This window comes from Mytilus galloprovincialis, chromosome 2 (assembly GCF_965363235.1).
Source record: "Mytilus galloprovincialis chromosome 2, xbMytGall1.hap1.1, whole genome shotgun sequence".
NCBI classification, from domain to species: Eukaryota; Metazoa; Mollusca; class Bivalvia; order Mytilida; family Mytilidae; genus Mytilus; species Mytilus galloprovincialis.
The window spans coordinates 30,682,786-30,702,039 of NC_134839.1; the positions used below are offsets into that span (position 1 = coordinate 30,682,786).

At 30.1% G+C, this 19,254-nt stretch overlaps 1 protein-coding gene across 1 annotated transcript in view; it reads left to right on the top strand.

The window, feature by feature from the left end:
* The window catches only part of LOC143063347 (xanthine dehydrogenase/oxidase-like), a 60,783-nt gene extending 43,131 nt beyond the window's left edge, over positions 1-17,652 (top strand). Inside the window, exons 24-33 of the mRNA XM_076235451.1 lie at positions 1,523-1,668; positions 1,921-2,002; positions 2,969-3,193; positions 5,044-5,118; positions 5,741-5,793; positions 6,237-6,357; positions 10,081-10,167; positions 10,614-10,781; positions 12,050-12,217; positions 13,532-17,652. Coding sequence (XP_076091566.1) covers positions 1,523-1,668; positions 1,921-2,002; positions 2,969-3,193; positions 5,044-5,118; positions 5,741-5,793; positions 6,237-6,357; positions 10,081-10,167; positions 10,614-10,781; positions 12,050-12,217; positions 13,532-13,576 — 1,170 coding nt within the window. The 3' untranslated portion in view covers positions 13,577-17,652. The remainder of the gene's footprint in view (positions 1-1,522; positions 1,669-1,920; positions 2,003-2,968; positions 3,194-5,043; positions 5,119-5,740; positions 5,794-6,236; positions 6,358-10,080; positions 10,168-10,613; positions 10,782-12,049; positions 12,218-13,531) is intronic.
* Positions 17,653-19,254: the final 1,602 nt, after the last annotated feature.

Below are 19,254 nucleotides of genomic sequence, written 5' to 3' on the forward strand. Positions count from 1 at the left end.
GAATTAAATTATAAGAAATGACTGTAATATTTTTTCCGTCTGTTTGAAATCATTTAAAAAATGTGGTGCACACTTTAAAATAACTCCCTATGCATGTTATTTAGTGTTCACCACATTTTTGACATTATTTTTTCATAGACAGAAAATTATAACAGTCATTCCTTAAGACAACTATGCTTACAAGAGTCTGAAAACGTTCCATTCTTTTTTCAGTTTAAATAAACTTATAAGATTCTCAGTTTTTTTCATAATGATTCACATCTGGAGGTAGCCATTTCATTAGTTGATATAAAAGTTATTAAAATAGAAAATAGAAAGTGAAACTAAAGTTTTCAGATCGTTCTAAGAGAATCATGGACACATAATCTGTATTTTAATCGGAATTTCAAAGATGTATTAGTCCGATCAGTAACAGAAGGTAGTATTATTGTATTGTTATCTTGTAAAGCACTGTTTTTGTTTTCCTGTCACACAAACTATTTCTCAATCCTGATATCTATGATGAGGATATTTACATATTGTGGTCCTCAATCCTGGTATCTATGATGAGGATATTTACATATTGTGGTTCTCAATCCTGGTATCTATGGTGAGTATATTTACATATTGTGGTCCTCAATCCTGGTATCTATGATGAGGATATTTACATATTGTGGTCCTCAATCCTGGTATCTATGATGAGGATATTTACATATTGTGGTCCTCAATTCTGGTATCTATGATGAGGATATTTACATATTGTGGTCCTCAATTCTGGTATCTATGATGAGGATATTTACATATTGTGGTCCTCAATCCTGGTATCTATGATGAGGATATTTACATATTGTGGTCCTCAATCCTGGTATCTATGATGAGGATATTTACATATTGTGGTCCTCAATCCTGGTATCTATGATGAGGATATTTACATATTGTGGTCCTCAATCCTGGTATCTATGATGAGGATATTTACATATTGTGGTCCTCAATTCTGGTATCTATGATGACGATATTTACATATTGTGGTCCTCAATCCTGGTATCTATGATGAGGATATTTACATATTGTGGTCCTCAATCCTGGTATCTATGATGAGGATATTTACATATTGTGGTCCTCAATCCTGGTATCTATGATGAGGATATTTACATATTGTGGTCCTCAATCCTGGTATCTATGATGAGGATATTTACATATTGTGGTCCTCAATCCTGGTATCTATGATGAGGATATTTACATATTGTGGTCCTCAATTCTGGTATCTATGATGAGGATATTTACATATTGTGGTCCTCAATTCTGGTATCTATGATGAGGATATTTACATATTGTGGTCCTCAATCCTGGTATCTATGATGAGGATATTTACATATTGTGGTCCTCAATTCTGGTATCTATGATGACGATATTTACATATTGTGGTCCTCAATCCTGGTATCTATGATGAGGATATTTACATATTGTGGTCCTCAATCCTGGTATCTATGATGAGGATATTTACATATTGTGGTAACTATTTTCTTTCTCTTTTTTTGTAAAGGTGAAGGAGATTAACTTTGTAAATGAAGGTGATACTATTTTAGCCAATATGAAGTTAGAAGGGATATTTTTACATCAGTGCTGGAATCGGTGTAAAGAACAAGCAGATTATGACACCAGGGTGAAAGAAATAGAAAAATTTAACAGGTTGGTAAATATTTCATCTGTACTTCATGTTGTTCAAGAAAAGTTATAAATTGTAAATAAAACTTATGAATTTTAAAATGAATTAGTGAAAGTCTTTTTAATCTTGTTGATACAAGATTGTTTATCCAAGAAAGCAATAAATGGTTTATTTATCTTGGATTCATTAAATGTAATTCATCCTCCTCCACCTCTTTATTCATCACTAAGTATTAAATATATTAGGTAAGTGATTGTGCTATTCATTTTTTATAGGGAGAACAGATGGAAAAAGCGTGGTATTGCTATGACACCCACTGTTTTCAATTTAGGTTATCCTGTTCATATTATGTTACAGGTAATGTATTTCATCATTACCCTAGAGTATGACAAAGTAGAAATAGTTGATACTTTTTGTCTTATGCATATAAATTTATTTGCTTGTATGAGTACATAGCAACATTAAAAGCACTATGCTTTGTCAGAGTGGAGTTTCTTTTACATAATAGCTAGGCATAGCTGGGGTAAAATCAACAAGAAAGAGTTAAATTGTAGCCAATTAAACAGGATTTCCCATGGTCATTTGACTGTAATTAGACTTTGGTCATTAGAAATTTGAGTCAAAAATTGAATGTTTTAAAACTTTTATTTCGTTTATATCGAGATATGCATCATTGCATGCATATCTTGCACAAAGTTGAAGTGAGCAAATACAAATCACATATTTTTGAAAATGATTTTTTCAAATTGTCTATCTAGAGTTATGGCACATTTTAACTAAATTTAAGCAACATTTTTTTTTGCGTCTTGCGTACATCATGAAAAAAGTAAAATAACAAAAATACTGAGCTCAAATACATCAAACGAATGAAAAACACTGTCATATTCCATACTTGGTATTATGTAGAAAATCGTGGATTAAACCTGGCTTTATAGCTAAACATCTCACTTGTATGACAATCCAATAAAACTCAATTATATATGACAACAATGTATCAACAAAACAAACAGACATAATAGGTAAAAATGTGAAAAATATGGGTACAACAGTCAAAATTATATCAATGTCATGAAACATATAACAATGTCAAAAATTGAAACTTATAACAATGCCAAGAAACTTATGACAATGTTATAAACATTAAGGTTATTTAACTCTTTTTGAGTATGTTACAATCTTTCAGATTTGTTGTTGGTAAGTTGGTCTGGTGCTTTATAATTAATACATAATTACAAAAAAATAGATTACTAGTTCTAAAGCACATAATAGATATGCTTTAAAAATTAAGAAGTAGAATGTTTTATATTTGTTTTGTTTCTATAGGGCTATGCCTTGTTGCATGCTTATCTTGATGGAACAGTATTACTTACCCACGGAGGGATAGAGATGGGACAAGGTGTCAACACCAAGGTCCAACAGATTGCTGCTACTGTCCTGGAGATACCTATCAATGATATACTGATTGGGGAAACATCCTCCTCTACTGTGGCTAATACTTTTGAATCTGGTGGCAGTTTTGTGGCAGATATAAATGGTGGGGCTACAAAGGTAGGAGATTTATCATGTTTCAAATGGTTTGTTATTTTAAAATCATCAGTAGCATAATTTTCTCTATTATTAACTGACTTATATATATGACACTTTAAAGTGCAAAAAACGATCAACAAGAAGAGATCTGCAAATAAGTCAACATTGTTAAAATGGTCAGTTTGAACATTATAGAAGTTATTGGCCTTTATTTTACTCATACTTATCATTTTGGTGCAAAGTTCAATATATAAATAAAGAGAAACTGTTAGCAGTTATAACAGTTAAAATGATTTGAAAACCAATTTCTACTGAAGGCCTAAATTATCATATATTATACAATTTTAACCTATTTCCCAAATTTTGGCATATTATCCTTAGAAAATGAAATGGACAAATTTTAAAATGCTTGTAAAATGACCAGCAAGACAAGAATTTGGCTTACAAAGTTTCTAAATGCATTTTACATAGAAACTATTGTCTCATTACAACAATTTTATGCAAAGGTTCCTTGAAGCTGTAATCAAAATACATATCATTATATTGATAGATTGTTTGATGGTGTTTGACACCTCTGGCAGCACTATGACTATATCATGGGACCAGTTTTTAGCTCACCTGGCCCAAAGGGCCAAGTTAGCTTTTCTCATCACTTAGCGTCCTCTGAAATTACTGGGCCAAATTCAACCAAACTTGTCCACAAATATTATTGGGGTATTTAGTTTAAAAAATAAATGTGTTCGATGACCTGGCCCCCTACCAAGATGGCCACCATGTCTAAAAATAGAACAAATGTGTAAAATATAGATTTTGGCTTACATGTATATCTCAAAAACCAAAGCATTTAGAGCAAATCTGACATGTGGTGAAATTGTTCATCAGGTTAGGATCTATCTTTCCTGGAATTTTCAAACTTATCCTTATTGGGTTGCTGCCCTTGAATTTGTAATTTTAAGGAAATTTTGCAGTTTTTGGTTATTATCTTGAAAACTATTACTATATTATTTCAGCAAAATAATATCTGCAAATAAATCAGATTGACCAAAATGATCAATTGACCTCTTAAGGAGTTATTACCCTTTAAAGTTAGTTTTTAACAAATTTTCACATATTTTTGTAATCTTACAAAAATCTTCTCCTCTGAAACTACTTAGACAAATGCAACCAAAGTTAGTTACAATCATCATTAGGGTATTTAGTTTAAAAAGTATGTCCGGTGATCCAGCCTGCCAACCAATATGGCCTACATGGCTTAAAAGAGAACATAGTGGTAAAATGCAGTTTCTGACTTATATCTCTGAAACTAAAGCATTAAGATCAAATTGGACATGTGTAAAAATGTTAATCAGGTTAAGATCTATCTGTCCTGAAATTTTTAGATGAATCAAACAACCTGTTGGGTTGCTGCCCCTGAATTGATAATTTTACTGAATTTTGCAGTTTTGGGTTATTATATTAAATATTATTATAGATAGAAATAAACTGTAAACTGCAATAATGTTCAGCAAAGTAAGTTCTACAAATAGGTCAACATGACCAAAATTGTCAATTGACCCTATAAGGAATTATTGCCCTTTAAAGTAAATTTTTGGTAATCTTTTACTAAAGTTTTCTGAAACTAAAGCAAAAGTATAACAGTTGCATAATTTCATCTATCAATTGTTTCTAAAAATATCAGGTGAGAGACACAGGCTTGAAGCCTCTAGTTATTGTTTGAGATAGTAAAACCCCTGATGCGGTCTTGAGAAAGAAGTAGTTTCAAAGATAACCACAAACTTTGGTGGGTCAACTAACAATCCAAGCCAATTATGATTGAAACAAGCAGAGTTGTAATATTTATATCTGACTAATAACATTTTGTCATGTTGTAGGTAGCATGTGAAACTCTAATGGAACGACTGAAACCTTTTAGAGAAGCCATTCCTGGTGGTACTTTTAAAGACTGGGTGAGCAGTTTATTAAATTCTAATTGTTTTTTTTTTTATATTAACCACCTTCCAATATTTAATTGAAATGTTTAGGAAATAAGAACTTTCAGAAATACATGTAATGAAAATATGTGTTGTGGTTTGAATACATGAATATTAAAGACATAAATTCTCCATGAATTCAAATTCAGTTTATAGTTTTGATTGTTTTGCATATTGAAGGTTCTTATTTTTATGCCCCCCCTCCCCACCACCACTAGTCAAAGGGTCATTAAGTGTGTGACCAAAGATTTAGAAGAAGAAGAAAATGTTAGAGTGTTTAAAATAACAAAGATTTTTCCATCTAGGAATATATTACTTTAGCTGACTTTGTTGAGTTGAATGATTGTAAGGATAACATGTCTCTCTGGCAGGATTCAAGAGACCAGGTATCATTTTCATGGTTTATTCATTTAATTGGTCAGTGTTTTCCCTCAATATTATCTATCCTTATATATATTTTTTTGCTCATTTTTCTCTATTCAATATTTTATTTGTCCATTTTTGTCTATTTTGTAAGCACCATACAGACCCTCATAACAATTATTCTAATTCATGAAAGTATAATAGAGATAATCATAATAATATGTTATAACTGTAGGTTGGAGCAGCCTTAGCAAGTAGAGTCAGTTTATCAGTTATGGGCCATTACAAGTAAGTTTAATAACCCACACCTATGTTAGGTTTTTTTCCCAGATTAAATTGACTGACAATTTTCTTTTCTTGTTCAATAACCTTAATAAAACAACAAAAACAACTTCACCACTATTGGCAGTTTTATTTTACCATTGACTTCTATTAAATTGTAATACATATCATCTTTATTTTTTTTATTTTTTTTGCCTTTATGCAATGTTATGACATTTGTTTTCGGAATAAATATTTTCCTAAATTCTTTGTCTAACTGGGATGAGGTTATAAGTTGAGAATATATAAATAGGAAGATCTTTAAAACCATAAAATAACAAATGTTAAACCTTTCAAACGAGAAAACTAACATCCAAATTAATGTACATGAAAATGAATGAAAAACATACGTAAAACAGCAACAAACATCTATATAGTTCATTACTTTCTACTGTTTCCATCTTTATAAGGGTACCAGGAATGAATACAAACTTTGATGCTGTGAAGAGAACTGGGGACTTTACATGGTACTTTACACATAATGCTGCTTGTTCAGAAGTGGAGATCGATTGTCTTACAGGAGAACATCAGGTATGGTGATATTAAGAGGGTGTCCATGGAAAAACCAGGCAGTGGATGGCACATGACATATTTTGTTTTCAAAATTTTTTCATTTATTTCATATCACAAATTCATTCTTTCTCAAAGTTAAATTTTGTTTTTTTATTAACTGCAAAAAATAAAAAGAAAAAAATACATAGAAAGCACTGAAAATTCATTGAAAAGGGGAGATAACTCTTCATTTTGTACAAAATTTTGTTGCGTTGTTAGTGAACTTTAAAATTATTTTCTGAACCATCCACTGTTGATTCAAAAATATCTTTGACATATATATCCTTTGTATGATATAAACATTGCATTGGAACCAAAAATTCAGTGGGGAAAAAATTATGTTGTGCCACCCATATCATAGGATTTACCTGATATTTACTTGGACAGCCTCTTAAATGATTATAATTATGGAAATTTGTTGTTAACTAGATGAGTTTAAGTATTGATTATCAGATTGTTTGCATATTAAAATATTGTAAGATTTCAGCTGTGAGTCACAATATGTAGGTATTTGTTGAGTGAGCACAGCAAACAAGTTCGAAAAGGCTTCATATTGTGTAAAGCAGATGAAATCTTACAATATCAACATGCAGACAACCTGATAACTGATTTATAGGCTTGTTTTTGCATATTTTGCATGATAGGTACTAGTGTTTGATTAGTGTTAGAACCAAACTTATCAAAGTCAGTTCATACATGATGACATCACTGATATGTCTGGATCAAAGATAAGATTGTGTCACAAAGCAGAGATATGTAATTATATCCAACTATAGCAGTCATCACGTGACTTTGGCGACATCACTCATCACCTGTATCAAGCCCATGTAAAATATATAGAAATGCACAGGGGCTTTAAGGAATCGATAAAATAAATAACTTTATGTTCATGATACAAAAAGTGTGGAAATATATAGTAATTCCTCATATATTTAGAAAGATATTTATGCTTTTTGGAACAGTTTAATTTTTGGTCTTCTCCCTTCCAAATGATTTTGGAAATTTGTCTTGTTGCCTCGATAAGTTCCCATGTTATATCATACAACTCCGATAAATATTGGATTATCTGTCATCTTAAACCTAAAATTGCGATTTAAACAAAACAGATGGAATGATTGTGGAAATATGTTCTTATTACTACATTCATGAATTTTTGAAATATCGTAGGTGCAATAGTTTATTTTTTTTTATTATGTCCCTTCCAAATTGATTTAAAAATTAGCTATTTTCAGAAAATCTGGTATTATTTTTCAAAATGGCGACCACATTGACATCATGGGTCGACTTGGTATATATGTTACAGTAAATAGGTGAAATTAGGAATTACACGTAATTACTAAACGTTTCAGTAAATACCTGTAATTACTAGCCAATTTAGTAATTACATGTATTTACTAGTTGTTTCAGTGATTACTGGTAATCACTGATTTTTTTTGTCATTTTTACAGCTATTTACTAACTTGATGTTTTTGTTTTAAAATTAAAAACATAATTCAAGATACCAAATAAGAAAGTAAAGGGATAGGGATTTTAAGGGAGCTTACTTAAGGATGTAGGATTATAAGGCACATCAAAAGTGCATACTCTTTAGTGTTTGTGAATTGAAAGTGGAAAATGGGTGTTTTATAGGTTTTGAAACTCTGTAAATATATGCATGCAAGACAATGATATCAATCCAAAATTGATTTTCATAATTTGGTTAAACTAAAATATTCATCATGCACTGTGGTTTAAAACTTTAAAATAATTTTCACCAAATATCCTGGATTTCTACAGAAGCTAAATTTTTATGATCAGAAGATAATATCCCAATGTAAAGTTTGTAAAATGAATCCTTTTTTTTCGTATATTACTTATAATTGGACTAGTTTTTTTCCCCAGTTAACATTACATACACTCTGCAGTTAAAGTTTTTAAAACATTTGGTTTTATAAACCATCCTGGATTTTTACCCAATTTTGACAGAAGCTTCTTACAGTACAAGTCAAAAGATAGTATCTAGGAGGAAAATTTTAATATTTTTTCCCTCTTTTTTGTTGAGCCTGCGATTAACAGCAAAAGTAGGCTTTTTGTTCTACAAAACCCTTACAACTTAAATAGCTTAATACATCGATAACCCATCTCCAGCTAGAGGTTGAATTGGAGGTCACATGAATACGTATTCAATGAGGTCCAAATATTCACTCGCAAGTGCACAACTCACCAACCTTGCTTCTCAGCTAATTTAACAAAATATATCCAGATTGGCTGCTAACAGTGAATTATAATTTCACTATATATCATTTTTATAAATGATTTAACAACAAAATAAATATAAATATTCGGTCTTAGGCCTCAGTGAATATCATTGTTTCAAAAGTCAATAAAACCGCATATTTACCTCATCAAAAGACAGTAATTGAATAATATTCTTCAAATTCAAAGTTTTCTTTAAAAATTTAAAACATAATGCCTAAGGAGAATTTTCCATTTCTGATTTCCATGTCTGCTGAAATTTGTCAAAAATTATCTGTATAATGCTCAACTTGAACCATTTTGGATTAAAACTAAAGTTACTCGGATTTAACCAAATATTTGAAAGTCCATATTTATTCAAGATTTTTTTTATAGAAATCAACCATTAAAAATTTTAAGAGTACTAACTGATCTTTTAGTTAGTATTACCATAACTTTTGATCACCTGACCATTATACACCATTGTTTTAGCAGTCAGTAAATAGGTGTAAAAATTCATTTTTAAATTAGTAATTACTGGTAATAACTGGACCGTTTCAGGAATTACTTGTATTAACTAAGTGCATCGGGGATTACCTGTAATTCCTAAATTTTAGTAATTACATGTAATTCCTAATTTCACCTATTTACTGTAACATATATATATGTTGTAAGATTGTTAAAATGAAAATCAAATAACCGTTGGATGCTCCCATTTTCAGTCATTGTCTTACCTTTAAGCAGCATAGAATTAAACATTGGTTCCTTTAGATAAAGCTGATACATGCTGTTCCTTTTTTTTTTTTTATAAAATTTTGAAAAAAATGGCTACCAAATAATTTTCAAACGTAGACAATGTTCAACACTTATTTTGTCCATGCAAATAATTGAATTTCACTGTTTATATTGCAATTAAATATGACAAGTTATTGTAACTATAATGATGGCCAAGGACATAGCTAGATTAAGGAGATATTTTAGTCATAACATAAACGTGATCAAAGAAAACAAATATGGAACCTGATCACGATATTATTTTATATTTATAAAAGAAGAATTCGAATGGATATTATAATTTACCGAGGTGAAATAACTATATATCTTTAAATCATTCATCGGGTAACCAGTAAATTTTACATAATCCTAATTAAACCAGTAAAATGCAGAGTTATCGAAAGTAATTATGACTGGAATAGTTTCATATGTTTAATAAGAACTGAGAAGAGTGATACAGACAATGGGACAACCAATAGTGCATGGAAATCTACAAAGATAGTTTTGAGTGCATTGAAATCTAGAAAGATAATTTTGAGTGCATTGAAATCTAGATAGATCATTTTGATTGCATTGAAATGAAATCTAGATAGATCATTTTGATTGCATTGAAATCTAGATATATGATTTTGAGTGCATTGAAATCTTGAGGTTTTGACATCAGAATTATGAATCTCCCATTTCCAAGTTGTGATAGTCATGTTTATGTTTCAGCTAATTAAGACAGATATTGTTATGGATCTTGGTCAGAGTTTGAACCCAGCTGTAGATATTGGACAGATAGAGGGAGGATTTATTCAGGTACAACTTATCATTGTTCAAAATAGATGGTGAAATTTGTACAGATGTAAGGTATTTTAAGTAAAAGTTTGAACTGTTATTTTGATCAGATGAATCATAAAGTTATTCATCTCGTCTTCAATAAGTTATCCTCATCTCATGGGTTTTGGTGCTATTAAGAATGCATTGTGATGTCACAATTTCCTTTGAAAAAGCATGTATAGTACGAATTATTCTGATGTACAAAAACATATGTCTGAAACCTGAATTACATATGATATTTAACTGGAGTTATTAGCAATATCATCATATAAGTAAAAATTAGACAGTAACTTATGAAAAAAACTAAAATTGCTAAATATGAGTGTTTTTAATTTGAGAAGGTTTTACAATATCATAGAATAAAGTTTGTTCAAAAATATTTTTGAGATACTATCATATAAAGTTATAGATATTTAATATTAAAGGGATATGGATTAATGACTAGTGAAGCTGTTTACCTGAAACCAAATGGTCAAGTCAAGAATTCAGGACCTCTGGACTACAAAATCCCTGGAGTGAGGAACATACCCAGAAAACTTAATGTTACATTGTTGAAAGACAATAGATTTAAAAAATCACTTTATTCTGCAAAGGTATGTTCAAGTTCAAGAAATATTGTGAAGGATGCAAATAACATATGTGTACCTGACTTTTGTCTTATATTGATAAAACTTTGACAATAGGAGCTCTTCTCTAAATCTGTTTTTATTCATTGAAAAAAGGCCTTTTTACATATGAAAAGAGTCGCTATGTGAACTTAGGGAATGGTTTTAGAAATATACAATATAAGGTCAATGTCAGGACAATATAAACTTTTTTGCATGAGTCTGAGAAACTGGGAAAGGCTGAGGTTCTACCAAGGTTCTAGGGTTGTTTATGTAATTATGTGCATGCATATAGTTTTCTTGACTTGAAGGGGTATCAGATTGAATGGTTGCCCTGGATTCCCCACTCCATTGATTAATTTGAAACTCATGAGGTCCTTTCTATGTCTGTCTGCTATTGAGGGTTATTGTTGTTGCATAATTTTAAATCATATGCATTATTTAAATTAAAATAAATGTAGTCCACAACGTAAAGGTGTAACTAGAACACCCCTTCAGCCAAAATGGAGTCTTCCATATTATCGCTTCAAGTTGTCTCCCTACTATAAGTAACTTTCGTCAAACGACGATATGTCGAGAAAAGTTAACTCGTTTTGTTGATAGACAATGTATTATATTAAAACTGATCGCAGTTTAAACAGAGAACGGAAAGGAGTCATGCCCATTGACCCAAAGGAAATTAAGTATTTAAAGAGTTAGGAATTAGGGGTTCCACCTAGAATTCACATAGGAAAATAGGTGATAAGGTACAAAGTGAAATAACTTCTCTCACTCTCAGTGACTGCTGTTGAAAGTCAACATGGAATTAATAATACAAAAATAAAAGACTATAAGTACATTGTTCATACACTTAAGCTTGTATTGAGGATTGGCTATTTTTAAAGTTGAATAACTATTCAGATTACGTAAATTACATACGAGTATTTTACACGTGCAGTTGAATTATTTTGAAAATAATACTTATACATGTATCAATGAAAACAATGGCAATGGTATCCCTCACAGCAATCTACTTTTTGATTATCATATAATGATAAAGAGTTATGTCCAATATTTTAGTTTATTTTTTGCATTTAAAGCACTGAAAAGATACTTGATAAATTGATTATGAAAAAGATATTTGTGATGACTGAACATTGTTGAGTACTGTAGAAAGTCAAACAAAGAAATACATTTCACATAAACAAACATTTAACCACAGATGGTAGTTATTTAGTTTATACAATTTTCTTATTTGTAATATAAATTGATTTTAGGGATGTGGTGAACCACCATTACTGTTAGGTGTGTCTGTTCATGAAGCATTAGAGGAAGCAGTAATGGCTGCCAGAAAGGATTCTGGGAAAGATGAATACTACCAACTACCATGCCCAGCTACTGTTGATAAGATTAGAATGGCATGTGGTGATGCTATAAGTCAACAGGTAATAATAAAACATATTTTATTTAGTCCCACACATCTACAAATAATTTATAAAAATCACCACAATAGAAAAACAAAGGGATATGGAGTATTCATCCATGTCAAAAAAATCACTGTGAGTTAATGCACAACAAAAAACACACACCAAAAGCTAAGGAAGAGTGCTTTTATTGCTGTTTTTTAGTCCTATTGCTACCAATATTTTAAAATGATATCTTTTCAATCCATCGAACAATTATGGTTGATCATCTCATAGATTTGAAATGAAGGTAAAATTTTCTTTGAGAGTTATTGCATTTTAAAAGAGCATAGTGATGATAGTCTGATGATGTTTCACACTTCAAACTATACACTGTCAGTGAAATGAATTACTATGAGTATCCGTGTATGAGTTTATTGCCAGTGAGCTCCCAATGATTACCTTAAGGGCATACAATACAGTTTTGATCCCGTATTTACATTTTGATATAAAATTTCCATATAGACTATTTTTTACCTGATTAAATCAAATATGTAATAAAAAATATACCTTCATGTACTACTTTTTGAGTAAAATGAGGTTGAAATTTTGTTTATTTGCTCAAAATTCGAATTTGTGGACATATGTTCCCTTTCGAAAGAAAGACATATATTTTTTGTTTTAAAAGATAAACGCAAATTGTTTTTTGTTAATTTTTGTATTTTATAAGTACCGGTTTCCTAAAAATTTATACATTTTTTTATTCAGAAATAATCTCATATTTATCAAATGTTCATGAATGTAGAAAAAAACATAATTTTTTGCTGTATATTTATCAAATTAAAAAAAAATGCACTATTTACCTTTTTATGAAAGTTGGTACACATAATCTTCTCGCGTAATCGAACAAAATGGCATTTTAAAAAAGAGGGGTCCATGAATTCGTTTTCAAGTTAAATAAGTTTGAATGATAAAAATCAGTTGAAAACTGAATCTTTCCCGATAAGTAATAGTTTGACGTCGCGAAAATGACAATTTACGTTAGCAACGTCATTACCTCCCCTGTAACTGTATCGTATGCCCTAAATTGCTTTCCAGTAAATTGTCTAAAAGAGAACACTTAACAGGATTGAAAAAAATGTCTGGTGTACAGAAACACTTTTGGAAGGCCTACTATCCAACAGATAAAAATTCCTAAAATGAAAAATATTCTGTTCTGGTAAAAAAAACTTCATGATTATAATTTATACTCGCTCACATCCTAGGTCTGGGATTATAATTACAAATTAAATTGTTTTTTGAGATTTTATTTCTTTTTCATTATTCTCAATGTTATACAAATGTTTTCTTTTGCAGTGTGACAAGCAGTTAAGAGCTTCTGAGGAGAAGATTCTATATTAATGTTGGAGAACTAGTTACAAAGCTGCAATAGTAATTTTATGTGTATCTTAATCACCTCAGGTAATTAAAATTGATGAACAGATAATTGATGAAATACTTTATAATTGATGTGATTTGATTTGAAATACTTTGTAATTGAATTTAAAGATAAATGCTGCAGATGTATACTGATATTCTGGTGTGGTGATTAAATTGTCTTTAGCATGTTTAGTTAAAAGTTTAATCAGAACAATCATTTTTGGTAATATGAAATAGTACTGTTGTTTTTATATAGTATTTTTTCATATTATGGTGGATAATTTTTCTTTTGTACATCCACCCATTTCTTTAAAGAGAGAGAATATTTTTCTCCATATTTATGTTATATTTTCTTGTGTGATTTGAAATAACTTGTGAATGAATTCTTATAATATGGTTGAGATATATACAATTATTATTAGCCTTATCACCTGTTTTAAATATTTTTGATATTTAGTCAATATGTTGATGTAAACAGTTTTGTAATTCAATAATATAGACAGAATCTCCTTGGTTTTCTGTTGTTTGACAGATATGCATTGAAATATAGCTTACAATATACATCACAACAAAACAAGTCTTAAAGGGAGACAATCAGATTTAAATTATTCTCAATGAATATTTAGTGATGAAATAGTTAAATAGATGGTGTAATAGAGGTAATTATTGATATTCCTCTCATAGTGAAAACATTTATTTCAAGGAATTAACTGGTCTCATGGGAATACACAAAAGAAAACATGATTTAAAATTGAAAATTTTCAAAACTTGTTATTTTTATAAAGCCTCGTCTTAGCAAGTAATCATGTGTGCCATCAAAATTTGAATTAGTTTTTAAAAACATCTCTTAAATGCTTGCCATTTTAATAACAATACTTAAGTCAGTGATATGTATTAAAAAATAATCATTAACTTTGAACAACCTTTCAATTGTATAATAAATCCTCATTGCAGCAGGATATCGGTTCACCATCTAGATAAACAAACTTCTGTTAAGAAAGCATGACAAACTACAATTTGTCAATCACAGGTAATAAAAAAATCTATAATATACTAGTCAACAAAAGAAACGATACACGACTTTGAAATAAAATTTATCAAAAAGTATTAAATATAAAACAAAATGAGATATACTATTTTAAAAAGCTTTCATTTGCAATGTATGCACATGTGATAATGAAAATCAAAACTTGTCGGAAAGTATCTAAATTCCGTGTAAACGAGCATAGGGTGCAAATTAGATTTGCGGAAAGTTGAATAAAAAATCGACAGATAATTTTCTAAGTACTAAATAAAATTTCAAGTTTGTTTAAAAATATTCAATATGCTAATCAAGTTATGTTCATGTTGTAATTAATGGGTTGAAATATTGTTTTTTTCAAATTTTTGGGAAAAAAGTGTTTTTTGAAATCTCACAAAATGCAAAAAAATGTTTTTTTTATTTTCATCTCAAATCAATGCTTTAGATATTAAAACAACACACAGTAAATTTGGAACCTTTCGGATGAGTTTTAAGATTTTTACCGCTTTTTGAATATTACTTTACACATACTGTCTATGGTAAATCAGTTGATAATGTATACATTTTAACGATTTCTCGTGGGGCCGAACTTTGCTTAACAAATAAACAAAGAAACTGTATGATTTTTTAAAACAAATTGATGGCAAACATTGTCTTTACTTTTAAATGAGAGGTTGGCATCATTAATTGGAACTTCTGTTTTTAAAATTGTCGTTTTATGTAAATTTTGTAAAAAAAAAAAAAATCGCGAAAAAACGCCACCAAACCAAAAAAAATTTTTTTTTAAATGGATTTATATTTCCATAATGCTTAAGTATTACTACCTTCAATATTGGTCCAATGAACGGAAAACTTTATCTTTAATTTGAAAAAAAGTCTTGTATCGTTTCTTTTGTTGACTAGTATATTATTTTCCCCTTTTGCAGCCATGATATAACTGCAAATGCTCATGAAATTGAAAATACATTTTTTGTCGAAGCCTGCAACTTTTGTTGCAAAAAGCTCGACATAGGGATAGTGATCCGGCGGTGGCGGCGGTGTTAGCTAACTTCTTAAAAGCTTTATATTTTAGAAGGTAGAAGACCTGGACGCTTCATACTTTGTATATAGATGCCTCATGTTACGAACTTTCCGTCAGTCACATGTCCAATGTCCTTGACCTAATTTTCATGGTTCAGTGACTACTTGAAAAAAAAGTTAAGATTTTTTGAAATGTTAAATTCTCTCTTATTATAAGTAGTTGGATAACTATATTTGGTATGTGCGTACCTTGTAAGGTCTTCTTGCCCATCAGACAGTTTTCACTTGACCACCACCTCATTTCATGGATCAGTGAACAAGGTTAGGTTTTGGTGGTCAAGTCCATATCTCAGATACTATAAGCAATAGGTCTTGTATATTCAGTTTATGGAAGAACTGTAAGGTGTACATGTCCAACTGACAGGTGTCATCTGACCTTGACCTCATTTTCATGGTTCAGTGGTTATAGTTAAGTTTTTTTGTTTTGGTCTGTTTTTCTTATACTATATGCAATAGGTCTACTATATTTTGTGAATGGAATGATCGTAAGGTGTACATGTCTAGCTGACAGGTGTCATCTGACCTTGACCTCATTTTCATTGTTCAGTGGTCAAAGTTAAGTTTTTGAGTTTTGGTCTATTTTTCTAATACTTTATGCATTTGGTCAACTATATTTGGTGTATGGAAATATTTTATGATCTATAAGTCTATTACGCAGGTTTTATTTGACCTTGACCTCATTTTCACGGTCCATTGCTGAGTGTTAAGTGTTTGTGTTTTGGTCTGTTTTTCTTAATTTATAAGCAATAAGTCAACTATATTTGTTGTATTGAGGAATTGTTAGCTGTACATGTCTGCCTGGCATGGTTCATCTGACCTTGATCTCATTTTCATGGTTCATTGATCAATGTTTCATCTGACCTTGATCTCATTTTCATGGTTCATTGATCAATGTTTCGTTTTCTTGGTTAATGTTGAGAATGTTTAGTAAAGAAGGCGAGACATTCAGTGTGTGCACTCTTGTTTTAAGTAATCACATTTTTGTAAGCGATTGTTTCAATGTCATTTAGTCTGGATGTTTTTTTTATCCACTACATTATCTTTTGACTAAGATCTGTTTGATAATAGGTTGTAGTGGGCATTTTCTGTTGTATTTTGTTTATTTTTGTCTTAAACTATTATGTCTATTAAGTTTTTAATGATGACTTTTAAAAGGTGTCTTGAATGAATCATAGTTATAATAGTTGTAAAAATAGCACATACAGTTTGAAAAATTATGGACAGGCATGAATAGCAAATTATAATGTATTATTCAGAAATTAAGTTAGAAATATGGTTTGGGCATTTAGATAGGGCCGTAGTTTTTTTATTTTTAGTTTTACGAACCCTCCTACCCTAATTTTTGCCAAATAGGAAAAAAAATAAAATTAAAAATGTTGATTTTTATTTTTTTTTCTCCTCCGACCCAGTGTTTTTCATGCAAAAAAAAATAAATTTTAGTTCATAACTGCATGAAAGAATATAAATTTATGCTCTTGGTGATTTAGTAAGTTGTTGCACATTGATTTTCAATTTAAACCTTGTCAAGAAAAAAAAATAGTTGTTACACTAGTAGAAAATCTCCTGGTGAAATAAATTTTTTTTTTTGATATTGACGGTTGGTATTAAAAAAAAAAAATCAGCAGCAGCATTTTTTTTTTTTTTTTTTTTTCGTGCTCCTACCCATTGGTTTTGTCAAAAAATTTCGTAAAACTAAAAATATAATAACTATGGCCTAGACCAGATAGAGATCTTGACCCCTGACTAGTCAATGTAACTTTTGCAAAATATATTTCTTGAAATATTTGTTTACATTTATCTTATTGTAGTCATTGCTGGTGCTTATTTTAATTATTACAGTTTTTAATTTGTTTTTGATTAGATATTTGTTTGATAATCTACAATTTTGCAAATTTTACACAATTATATATTTGATTGATTCAATTGCATTATTTTGATAAAGTCTATTTGAAGGAAATTTTTGTTTTTTTACTTATTTTTATGCAAGGAGGAAGAGAGATATATGACTAAAATTAGAAATAATAATAAAAAATAACTAGATGTTGTATCATTGCCAATGTGACAACTATCAACCAAAGGTCAAATGAAGAGGATGTAAGCAATTATAGTCAGCTGTAAGGTGTCAACAAGGAGGAAAAAAATAATACTGTATAGTCAGCTATAAAAGGCTTTGACATGAAAATGTGAAACAACTTAATTGAGAAAACTAATGGCCTAATTTATAACAGAACAGTTTCTGAAATACAAATATGATAAACATGAACTAACAACAACCACTGATGTACCAACTGAAATACAGACTCCTGACTAAGACAGGCACATACTAAAAGTTGTTGGGTTAAACATGTTTGTGCGTGCTCAATTCTACCCTAAACTTGGACAGAACAAACTGTACAAATCAGTTGAAAATTGCTTACCACATCAAATGGATACAAATAGAAATACCTCTAATAAAAACACAAAGTAGACATGGCTGGATACTTATACATCCCAACAACAAAAAGACACTAATAGAATTGAAAATGGAAATAGGGAGTATGTCAAACAAACAACAACATGATCAAAGAGCAGACGACAGCCGAAGGCCATCAATGGGTGGAAGACCTGAGATTACTGGCAGTTACTGACAGATAGTTCATAGCCAATAACAACTAATGAAAAAAAATCATGCATCTAAGACTAAAATATCAATCAGTTCACATCCAACTTCCAATGTATTTTTTTAAGGGACGTCATTGGCATTCAGACAACATCATGTGCAATGCCAAACTATAAGCATTGACGGATTATAGTTCAATGAAGGTGCATTTGTGTAATAGTTATTATGGTTTTGAATAACTTCCTCAGGAAATATCAGGATTGAAATTTTAATCTGTGCAAGATGTGCGTTTTGTCTACAAAAGACTCATCAGTGGCATTCGAATAAAAAAAATGTTAAAAAGCCAAATAAATTACAAAGTTGAAGAGCATTGGGGAGTGACATAAATGAGGACCAAAATTCCTTATAGTTTTGCCAAATACAGCTAAGTTAATCTATTACTGAGGTAGAACAGCCTTGTAATTCAGTGGTTGTCATTTGTTTATGTGTTACATATTTGTTTTTCGTTAATTTTTTTATATAAATAAGGCTGTTAGTTTTCTTGTTTGAATTGTTTTACATTGTCTTATCGGGGCCTTTTATCGCTGACTATTCGGTATGGGCTTTGCTCACTGTTGAAGGCCATACGATGACCTATAGTTGTTAATCCCAGTGTCATTTTGGTCTCTTGTGGACAGTTGTCTCATTGGCAATCATACCACATATTCTTTTTTATATTAGTATTTAATTTATTGATTACAAAATCAATATTTACATCAATACAAACAATAATCACAGATTTAATTACAGTGTTGAATAGTTAACATTTTACATTAAGTTTATTTAAAGGATAGATAAGTTTATCTGGATGGTATATTTTCCAGGCTCAGTATACAGCATTATAACTTACTAGTAATACATATGTATAGCCGGTTATTTCTGCGGGGTGCAAATTTTTGCTTATTTTCGCGGAAAATAAAT